Source organism: Gregarina niphandrodes (assembly GCF_000223845.1).
Source record: "Gregarina niphandrodes unplaced genomic scaffold scaffold00005, whole genome shotgun sequence".
In the NCBI taxonomy this organism is placed as follows: domain Eukaryota; phylum Apicomplexa; class Conoidasida; order Eugregarinorida; family Gregarinidae; genus Gregarina; species Gregarina niphandrodes.
In genome coordinates, this window is record NW_011645776.1 from 323,876 (window position 1) to 334,407 (window position 10,532).

At 53.8% G+C, this 10,532-nt stretch overlaps 6 protein-coding genes across 6 annotated transcripts; 1 reads left to right on the plus strand and 5 right to left on the minus strand.

The window, feature by feature from the left end:
* Nucleotides 1–133: 133 nt before the first annotated feature.
* On the minus strand, nucleotides 134–574 carry GNI_040380 (hypothetical protein; the record flags this gene model as incomplete). The annotated part of the gene is made up of 1 exon (XM_011131129.1): nucleotides 134–574. A coding segment is annotated over one exon (441 nt), but the record flags the coding sequence as incomplete, so codon positions are not given.
* Nucleotides 575–894: 320 nt separating this feature from the next.
* On the minus strand, nucleotides 895–2,374 carry GNI_040390 (apyrase; the record flags this gene model as incomplete). The annotated part of the gene is made up of 3 exons (XM_011131130.1): nucleotides 895–2,060; nucleotides 2,181–2,279; nucleotides 2,317–2,374. The coding sequence occupies 3 exons, from the start codon at nucleotides 2,372–2,374 to the stop codon at nucleotides 895–897; spliced, it is 1,323 nt and encodes a 440-aa protein (XP_011129432.1).
* A 334-nt stretch (nucleotides 2,375–2,708) lies between these two features.
* GNI_040400 (hypothetical protein) lies at nucleotides 2,709–4,280 on the minus strand (the record flags this gene model as incomplete). Its single annotated transcript, XM_011131131.1, has 1 exon — nucleotides 2,709–4,280. One exon carries the CDS (start codon nucleotides 4,278–4,280, stop codon nucleotides 2,709–2,711), a length of 1,572 nt encoding a protein of 523 aa, XP_011129433.1.
* A 948-nt stretch (nucleotides 4,281–5,228) lies between these two features.
* GNI_040410 (synaptonemal complex protein 1) lies at nucleotides 5,229–6,422 on the minus strand (the record flags this gene model as incomplete). The annotated part of the gene is made up of 1 exon (XM_011131132.1): nucleotides 5,229–6,422. The coding sequence occupies one exon, from the start codon at nucleotides 6,420–6,422 to the stop codon at nucleotides 5,229–5,231; it is 1,194 nt and encodes a 397-aa protein (XP_011129434.1).
* An 86-nt stretch (nucleotides 6,423–6,508) lies between these two features.
* Nucleotides 6,509–8,094, minus strand: GNI_040420 (putative trichohyalin; the record flags this gene model as incomplete). Its single annotated transcript, XM_011131133.1, has 2 exons — nucleotides 6,509–7,750; nucleotides 7,876–8,094. 2 exons carry the CDS (start codon nucleotides 8,092–8,094, stop codon nucleotides 6,509–6,511), a joined length of 1,461 nt encoding a protein of 486 aa, XP_011129435.1.
* A 595-nt stretch (nucleotides 8,095–8,689) lies between these two features.
* GNI_040430 (putative glutamine-rich protein 2) lies at nucleotides 8,690–9,424 on the plus strand (the record flags this gene model as incomplete). The annotated part of the gene is made up of 1 exon (XM_011131134.1): nucleotides 8,690–9,424. The coding sequence occupies one exon, from the start codon at nucleotides 8,690–8,692 to the stop codon at nucleotides 9,422–9,424; it is 735 nt and encodes a 244-aa protein (XP_011129436.1).
* Nucleotides 9,425–10,532: the final 1,108 nt, after the last annotated feature.

Below are 10,532 nucleotides of genomic sequence, written 5' to 3' on the forward strand. Positions count from 1 at the left end.
TACCGGTGATGAGGGGGGTAGTACCGGTGATGAGGGGGGTAGTACCGGTGATGAGGGGGGCGGGGGGTACCGTACCGAATAATCTCTGGCCCAAGGCCTCCCAGTCGAAGGGGTGGCGGAGGAAGCTGAGGACGATGATAGCAGCGCCATAGATGATGCCTTGGAGGAGGGAGTGCGAGATGATGGCGTCTCTGAGCGTGAGGAGGTCGAAGAGGGTGCGAAGGTGGTCGTTACGGCCCCAGGCGATGGATCGGAGGGGGTCGACGGGGTCCTCTTCGACGGAAATGACACATTCGCTGGAATGCGGTCGGCTGGTATATGAGACGTCACGAACACGACGCCTGCGACGAGTATTGTTTGTTGCGCGACCGGTAGTCGTGGACGTGGACGATTTAAATGTATCATCGCTGTCTTCCGTCATCGACCACCAGTCTTCCTGCTCCTCTTCCTCGACCGTCTGAGACTGCTCCAGGATATTCAACAACGCTTCGTACACACTGTAGACCTGATTCCTTACATACACTACTCTTCCACGCAACAAGGGCTTTTCGACCCGCTGCAAGGCATAGGCCATGTCATTTAGAAAATTACCCCAATCTCAACTCGAACACCCAATCATAAGGCCGACACTTGCATGGCCGGCTTCCCAATTCCAGACAAGGATCCCATCATGAAACCTGCCTCGGGATGAGCCTCAGGTCAAGCCTTAGTTTAATTCAGATCGACCCGGGGGGGAGGGGGGAGGGGGGAGGGGGGGTGGGGGGTTAATTCGGGCTAGGATGCCCAAATTCCTCGCTCTAAGTAAAACAAGCGAGACATGCCAGTGGACATTTTTACAAAATGCTGCGGATTAAGGCGGTCAAGTCGAACAGCACACGTGTGCGCGGCCGTTGATTACCAGATTTCCAAGCCTTCATACTTGCAGTACTCACTAATATTCACCTCGTTCATATACACTTTGCCCTTGACGTCGAATACGGACAGAAATGTTTGAGTCTCCCGCCTTTTTGCGACCTCTACTGACCTGACGGCGATTATAATCTCATCGTTGGTTCCAGGCATGAATTTGAAACTGGAGAATCCTCTATGAGGTTGTTGTACAGCGAAGTCGATGGGATAGGATACAAGGTCTGAGAAACTTGGGTCAACTTCGAGTATGAGTGATGCACCGCGTGATTCATCCAAAACCTCATCATATTGTTCTTTGCTAATTCGTCTGGGCAGGAAGAACCATTTCTTTTTTTTGTCGCTGTAGTTGACGGCTTCATGGATCATGTATCCGGGGTAAGACGTTCGGGTTAATTCTCGGAGTCTATTGTATTGACCCTTCCAATTGATTTTTTCGACAATGGGTTGCGGGGATCCATTGGATCTGAGACCAGGTTTGTTTTTATTTCTGGGAGCTTCGATTCTGGCGACCCAAAAGTTAGCTTCTCCAGTTATCTGGCTTCCATCCCCGGTGGTATATTCTTTACCAAAACTACCAACCATGAGATCTCCATCTACTTCGCAAGCCCATTCAACCTTCATTCCCTTCACACTATTCGGATCTTCTGTAAGAACGTATCGAGGCAACGGCTTCACCGACCATCTCGGCTCCGTATCGTCGTCTTTGTGCCGCATCACTGTATCGACCAAAGGACTTGTGGTTCCATCCTCTAGTACGGTTATCAGCTCGTACACAATACCCGTACGATCATCAAACGCCAACATTTGTCCATTCCACAATACCAATTCGCTCAGTTCCATTCCACGACCCGATTCAGCTAACCCACCCATTATCTTCATCGGCATTCCAGCCGTTTTCCATGTTACGTGAACTTGCTCTTGCTCATCCATGAACAATGACCCAAACATCATCCGACTTTCATAATGCGGCTTATCACCTTTAACCAAACTACGCTCGTCCATATCCGCCACCAACTGAATCTGACACGGATTCGCCTCCGTACATGGCTCGCTACGCCGACCCGAAATTGGTGGCACACCCGTTTCAGACCGTGCAACAGTCGCTGCTAAACTTCGAACGCGACATTCCGACACCACCAACAACACAGCCACTACAACCTCACCTATATCAACCCCCCCACCACCACCCCTCGTAGCCCTTTCCCTCGTTGTGAGCCAGCCCTTTCCCTCGTTGTCAGCCAGCCCTATCCGTGTTAGACTGTAAGTCTTACTCAAGACCGTGATAAGGAATAAGACTCGGATCGGGCCCGTGGCCAGCTTCCACGCGTGCACGCTTGCCGCTGGGATCGTTCTTATCCTTTGTCGGATTCCTGCACAACAAAGCTGTCGTTTGCGGTACCCTCTTACTCTGAGCTGCAGTCAGGTTTGGTAACTGACGTTCATTAGCTACGGCTTTAAACATCATAATTCACTTTGTGTCATACGGGATTCAATTAGCTCGTTGTCCATGGACCAAAAAATAATGGCAACCAAACCCACTAGCGAATTAACTAGCTAACGGAAGGTACTCACTCAGCCGCCGCGCCGCAACAGAGTGCGGCATGTCATAAAGACGCGGCAGATTCTGGACCCGTAGGTTACTCAATGTATCTCATGTGCGTGTGTTCTGATGGGCGTGTGTTCTTGCGCCTTCCTGTATGTGTACACTTTCTTATAGGCAGTGTGTGCACACACACTGAATATGTGTGCACACACACAATATGTGTGCACACGCTGTCTACAACGTTTCTCTGGCTGGCTTAGTTTCCAGCATAGGTGTTGCTAGTGAATTTTTGCTTAATGACCGACAAAATTTTCTTGGCTCGTTTGTGATGGGCTTTGTCACCTTGAGAATCCACAGAAAAGTAGGACGAAGTTGACACGTCAGATGTCTGATCGTGTCGGTGGGTGCAGCCGCTAGCTCCCTGCTCCGTACCTTCAGGCTTCCATTTGGGCGGGCGACATAATTGCAAAGTGCCGTCTCGGAATGACTCATCCTCAGAGGCACACTGAGACGTAGACTCAGAGGCAGACTGCCTATTCTGCGAATGCTCGCCGTACCAGTCCCTGACCCATTTGGTGAGGAGTAGCGTTCCAGTTTGATTCTGAGCTGAACTATCTTCCTTCTCACCAACCTTAATCCCCTCAACCTTTCGGCCCTCATCCTTTTGGCTCTCAATAGTCTGACTCTCAATGGTCTGACTGATCCCTCCCGTACATATGGTATCAAAGGCTGTTACTGAAGTTGCCGTTTCGGCTCCGTTACGTAGACCACCGCCAAGGAGATATCGGTCAGGACCAACCTGTAGACCGGGACCAACCAGTGGACCGGGACCAACCCGTAGACTGGGACCAAGATCTCCATTGAGACCAAGATCTCGGTCAGGACCTCGACTTCGGTCAGGACCTCGACTTCGGTCAGGATGTCGACTTCGGTCAGGATAAGTAACTTCTTGTGGTACAGATCGGTGTCTCGTCCCAGCTGGAACGTACTCGGAAGCTGCGCCTCGCGGACTTCCACCCCCCGAAGCTCCGTCCCCAGATGCTTTATTCGTGGAGAAGGGTCTGGGAGCAAACCCGTTCTGGTCGCATGCAGATAGCCTTCGGACTCCTTCAGCTATCTTGTTTTGTGCTTCGGCTACATATCTGGATCGAGTAGCCGCGGGTGCTTCGGATCGAGAGGGAGCTTCCAACCATCCCGCACGGACGATACGAACATGATTCGGACTATGTCGCGAGACAGGCGCAGGCTCGACGTCTGTTGACGTGCGTTCCAAGTCAGTCCCGTTGAGAGAAGAGAACCGATCCGATCCGGAAGGGTGTCGACTCAGAGCTTCATTCAAGTCCAGAGGGCGGCAATCTAGAGGACCGCACTCTACAGGGCGGCTCTCTGGAGAGCGGCACAACCCCGGCTCGAGCCCAGCCGTTGCCGTCCGACCAAACGTGATCTCTCGACCCTGAACCGTCGGCATCTCCGCAAAGACGTCTACAGGGGAGGGAGCCACTGACTCCGGACTCGGGTAGGGTCGGCTCTGCCATGACGAACTCGATAGCTTTGCAATCACGGGACAACATTCCTTGTAAGGGCCCTCATTGCAAGGGTCCTCATTGCAAGGGTCTTCATTGCAGAGGTCTTCATTGCAGAGGTCTTCATTGCAGAGGTCTTCATTGCAAAGGTCTTCATTGCAGAGGTCTTCATTGCAGAGGTCTTCATTACAAATCGACTGACTGCTGCTTACCAGTCCATTTGGCCTCACTGGATTGTCATCATCCACTGGGTTATCGTCCACTGGGTTATCGTCCACTGGGTCGTTGTCACACGCATTGTCCATAAGGGACAATGCGTCGCCTCCGGTCCTAAGCAGGTCGCCTGCCAGATGGCGTTCGCCCACCTTAAGGCATTCATTGGAGTCCGTCGTGAGGGGGCCGTGGGCGCTACGCGGTTCACTGACTGTAAGGAGGTCGCTTGCGACGTTGGAGAGGAGCCGGTCGCTGAAGTGGAGGATCAGTTGCCCAGTTTGTGTGTTCGTGCTGTGAAGCAGCTTTCGGCGCAGGCGCTGACAAGTTGTTCGTAAGCGGGCACAGCACCAACGTCGCCAGTTCCGTGCGTGGTCGCTCAGAGTAAACTCGAGGACTGCGTCATGCCTCACCCAATCCTCCGTATAAAAAGTCTCCAAGCCGGGACGACTTTTGGGAACGGCGCAAGGATCGCCACCCCGCGATGGTTCCAATAACAACAACAATACCCGCACCACAACCAGGATACATAACTTCACTACAGACACCAGGATACCCATCAGCCAGCCAAAGATTTAATCTGTTTTACGCAACCGACTCTTGTTTTGCACCAATCTAAACACCGATTTCACTCTAAACACACGTGTGCTCCAAAAGGAGTGGTCCATTAGGTTTAATTACACCGTATAAACTGGTCGCAGTACCCGTTCAATTGCGGCCACATCACGGCGCGCACATCTGTCATGTAATGAAAATACTAACTCACATACTATCCCCCTCCCCTGCCACATCCGTTCGAGCTTATTTCTTGAGGGTACGTTTTGGGGGTATTTTTGTTTCTTTTGGAGGCTTCCCCCAAGGAGTGCTCGCGGGAAGTGCTCGCGGTTGTACCCCCAAAGAAGCTCGCGGATGGAACCCTTCCATTGCGCCTTCCAGGGCGACCTAGCGCACCCCATCGCCCACGTAGCGCACCCCATCGCCTACGTAGCGCACTGCGTCGCCCACCTAGCGCACTGCGTCGCCTGCGTAGCGCATCCCGCTTGCTATTTCCATTCGCCTATGGATGATTCCTTGGCGACTGAATTGGTGGCGGTGTCAGCGAAGCCGTATCTCCGTTGGTCGTCACTTGTAGCCCACTCCGCGTGCACAGGGAACAGTCTTCGGCCGGTTCCATCAGACCGAAAGCCTTGGAGCAATTCGAATTGGTTATCTGGGAGAGAGGAGTGTTGGTGAGCAAACGCGTGATCGGTGGGTCGCAGGAGTGTGTGGGGTGTCTCAGAGCGCAAAGTGGCGGCGGACCGGAGCGCTTCGGACCGGAGCGCTTCGGACCGAAGTGCTTCAGAGCGAAGGGCTTCGGAGCGAAGGGCTTCGGAGCGAAGGGCATCGGCTCTGAGAGCCTCAGATCTGAGAGCATCGGCCCTGAGAGCCTCAGATCTGAGAGCATCAGCCCTGAGAGCTTCCGCCGGCCGGAGTAGGTCGTCTGCCGTGCGTTCGAGAACTCTTAATTGCTCGGCAGAAAATGGGTCCAGATTAGCGCGAGTGTCCGGACCGGTTAGGGGCCCGGTGGTCGAGGTGGAAGGTTGTTCGAGAGTGCTAGCGCTACCAGCGCGATAGTAAGTGGGTGTTGACCGGTGCGGAACATACTGATCGTCTAGAGCGATGCCATTGTTCTTCAGCCATTGGAGTGTTCGTTCCAGTTTAGCTTCGACTCGTCTGAAGCGATCAACCTGGCGTGCTGTTTCTTCCTTAATGGAATGGAGTTGATTCTGTTTATCTGCGATCGTCTTCTCCATTGCGATGATTTCAGGACACTCGTTTACAGACGTGTTGAACTCCTGTAACTTCCGGTCAAACTCTTCTATCTGCTGCTCCATATGACTGCATTGTGTCTTCAAAACGCCCAAGGTCTGCTCCTTTGCAGTACATTCCCGCTCCAAACTCTCACGCTGCTGCTGCAGCTGTCCAATGGCCGTACTCAACTTGTCTCTTCTCTGTGCCATCTCATCTAGCGTCTCTGTCACCTTCGCCAGTTCCGTCTGACTCTCAGCCAAGTCTGCTCGCGACTCCTCCGCCTGCGTCCTCAACCCGGCCTCCTCACTACGCACATGGGCCAAAGCTTGTTCAGCCTGCTTTAACTCCACATCCAAGTCGCTCTTCGACTGCGACAAATTCTTCACCTCCTGTTTCAACGCCTCCGCACGTTCTTCAACCGACTTCAACGCGTCACCGATCGCCATCCCCTTCGCCTCCGAACACTGCAGAAACAACAACGTCATTCCCACCCCAGCTACTTGCACCCGTCCCACCCCAAGCACTCTGTGTGTCACGCTCTCTGTGTTTCTACCCCGCCAATATTTTCCGCAAATTCCTCTAGCGCATCCTGAAGAGTCTTCGTGGCTGTCTTCAGCTCCACCAAGAAAGAGTTAAGGTCACCCGTTTTAGTCGACTGTTTCGGCCAGGCCATTTTCCTGACTTCTTTCTTGACTTCTTTCTTGAGTCCGAGAAAGACCTTAATCAGGTCTGCTTGAGTCTTCATCTCGGCTGTACATGATGTCTGGACGTCGACAAAGCTCTGGCTGTCTGTCTCCAGTTTGGCTTGTTTTTTGTGAAGGTCGCTCTCCTGTTTCTCAATCTGTCTAGATCTCCCGTCCAGATCCTTGTTGACTCTATCAGTGGCAGTCTTCTGAGCGGCCCTTTCCGTGGCCCATTCGTCTTGCGCCTTTTTAGCCCGGTCCACAATAGCATTAACTCCGGTCTCCCGCTCGCTGGCGTCGAACATTTTCTTCTCGGCTTCTGCTCTCAAACGATCGATGCGTTCTTGTTCCTTTTGCAAGGCCTCACGGTCCTGGTTCAGTTGCGCTGTCTGGGTCTCAATTTGCTCTTGTAATTTGGTCTTTTCACGTTGCAAACTGTCTCGCTCGTTCCTTAAGGTGTTTTCGTTATCCTTCACTTGCTGCTTTAATATTGCATCCTGTCTATCTCGCTCTCTGGTCATTTGGCAACTTAATTCATCAAGCTCAGCGGCTCTTCTTTCCAACTTCAACTCCTCTCCTGACAATCTCTTACCTCGTTCTGCCAGCTCCCTTTCCCGATTCTCTAACTGATCTAAACACCTTTCTGCTTCCTCCTCCTTTGATTGCAAGCCCTTAAATAATAACTCGTATCGCTCTCTCGCCCGCTCGCCACGCTGCCGACTCTCCTCACACTCCAACCACACCTTTTGCATCACACTCTGCTCGGTCTCAAACCTTTCCCAATCCCTCGCTACTTCCACAGCCTTCGTGCTCGCGAACCTGGCTAAAGCCTCGGCTCTTTTCCAGCCCTCTTTAGATAAAGCCCAACTTCCCCATAACGTAACGTAAGCAGCCGCAGACACCCGGTATTGCTCCTCTTCAAGCTTCGATAGCGTACCCTTCATTGCAGCCAACCGATCTTCATCATGCTTAATACGCTCCCGACATTGACGATGCTTCTCCTCGTAATTACTTCCCGGACCAACATCCGTCTCCTCTACCCCGCACGCCGTACTCTCACGACTACCCACTACATTACGCGCCTCTCCATACTACAAATCATAAACAACTCAACAACTGCACTACCCTCACAACTACCCCTCACAACTACCCCTCACGACTACCCCTCACGACTACCCCTCACAACTACCCCTCACCCTGTTCAGGAGTTAGTTACCTGGCCGATTTCCGACTTTCTTTTCTCCACTGTCTCGTTCCATTTTCGTATTTGGTCCCTGAGATCTTCTAAGGTTCGAGTCTTCTCGCCGATCTCCTTTTTCAGGTTGTCGAGTTCGGGTCTTTTCTCCAGGAACTCCTGATCCAGTTCTTGCAGGTCTTGGTGCCGCTTCCGGATTTCGTCGTCAACGAATTTTCGCTGCTGCTCTTTCGCGTCCATTTCAGACTTTTGCCTCCGCAACTCGTCCGTCGTCGATTGCCGTGGGCCTTTGCGTCGAGCGTCAACCGCCTCCTCCCTAAGCAGGTTGATTGTTCGTGCACGGCGTACCAACTCCCTAACCAGTGAAGAACGTGTCCCTTCATCTCACCCGCAAGATTCAGCTCTACTCTGCTCCCCTGACATCCGCTCCTGCAACGTCCGCTCCCCTGATATCCGCTGCTCTAACGTCCGCTCTTCCCGCAAGACCAACCCCACCTCCGCACCTGTTACTACAGTCTCTGCAGGCTCTCCTCCCCCACTGGCTTTCGTCTCTGCCTCCCTACAGGCTACCGAGTCCGCTTCCCCAGTGCGGCCACCAGCGGACGCTCCCTTCGGTCCTCCAACAACCGCCATTCCCGGGCCGGCAGAAGCTGCAACCGTCTTGGAAGATTGACACGAATCACCTGTCGAGCACCGCAAGCTTTGAGGCACCGACTTCCCCTTTCCGCCAAACCCGAAAAGGTCACCGTTTAGCCTACCAGACTCGGCTGCCGAAGCCGTAGTGAACTCGGTCGCCGTGGCACTCAACTCCCCCGTCAACCCCAATCCAGGGTGCATGATTGGGTGTACACCTGACTGGGGTACAGTCGACTTGGGTGCAGCCGAGGCGGGTATGGTCAACTTGGGTGCAGCCGAGGCGGGTATGGTCGACTCGGGTGCAGCCGAGGCGGGTATGGTCGACTCGGGTGCAGCCGAATCGGGTATGGTCGACTCGGGTGCAGCCGAGTCGGGTATGGTCGACTTGGGTGCAGCCGAGTCGGGTATGGTCCACTCGGGTGCAGCCGAGTCGGGTACGGTCCACTTGAGTGCAGGCGAGGCGGGTCTGGTCGACTCGGGTGCAGTCGAGTCGGGTATGGTCGACTTGGGTGCAGCCGAGTCGGGTATGGTCGGCATGGGTGCAGCCGAGTCGGGTATGGTCGACTCGGGTGCAGGCGAGTCGGGTATGGTCGACATGGGTGCAGCCGAGTCGGGTATGGTCGACTCGGGTGCAGGCGAGGCGGGTATGGTCGACTTGGGTGCAGCCGAGGCGGGTATGGTCGACATGGGTGCAGCCGAGTCGGGTATGGTCGACTTGGGTGCAGCCGAGTCGGGTATGGTCGACTCGGGTGCAGCCGAGTCGGGTACAGTCGACTTGGACGCGGGCTCGGGTACAGCCGTCGCCTCATGGCCGATCGGCGTGTTCCTACTCGACGTGTTTTCACCCGCTTTGGAGGCCTGCCGTTGGTGGGCCTTCCTCGATCTCGCCTTGAATTGCGCCGCTCTTCCGTTGGCTTTCGTATTGTTGAACTGACGCGACGTTTCCTTCGACGTTTCGACTGAGGCGGTGACTGGAGGGGCGCCTTTATCCACGGGCGACTTTCCTGAGAACAAACTCCAGCCGAAAGACGTCGCAGATGGTCCAGGACCGGGCGTCTGGATCGAATTCATCTGGCCAGGCGCTCCGGACGGTGCCGTAAATCGTCTCTCGTTTCTGTCCAATTCTATGTCGCTCTCGCCATCCGAGTAACCCTCGCTTTGATTAGAGCCGACCGGACTGGACGACTCTCCGGAAGAACTTGGGTCGGCTCGGTCCCCAGAACGTCCTCTACCATATTCTGTATATACCCAAGAACTACTGTCCCTAGGACCTATTCGTGCCCTACCATTCACCTGCGGCATCATTCCCCAGCAGCGGCGCTTAATTGCAAATGAGACAGCCGAGACCCCTAAGCCGAGACCCCTAAGCCGAGACACCTCAGCCGAGACACCTGGAGCCGGGACTCTGTGACACCTGGAGCCGTGATAACCATTGCCAACCAGCTAGCTAATCCTACCGAATGAGTTTGCACCAATGGAAATCTTCATGCTCTGCGGAACGCTTACTTCGAGTCTTCATCGCGCGACTTTTGCATCTCGGAAACCTGGCCTGTTAGACGTTTTATTTCGGCAGTGAGTTCCTCAAGTGATGGATTGATTGTGCTGGGCTTCCTCTTAATTGCAGGTGGTGTCTTGTCCCCGACAGAGCGATTACCTGACGGAGCCTTGGCGCTGTTATTGGGCTCATGTGAGCTCATTGGGACATCCAATATTCCGTTCGAAGAAAAAACTCGTAACGAAATTTTCCCACATGTTCGACACCAACAACGACGACCCTTACTTCTACCCTTCCGTGAATCTGAGTGGCAAAATTAACCTACCCAACCAAACCACTTCGGGAACAGGAACCACTAATGGAAGCGGCATATTAGACTCCGTCTCAGCCGCAGTAGAATCGGTACGGATACACACACGCGTATTTTCCCAACTTATTCCGCTTTGATACCACCCTCCCAGTACGTCCTACCAACCTCCCAGTACGTCCTACCACCCTCCCAGTACGTCCTACCAACCTCCCAAGGGTACCTTGCCCAGTACAACCC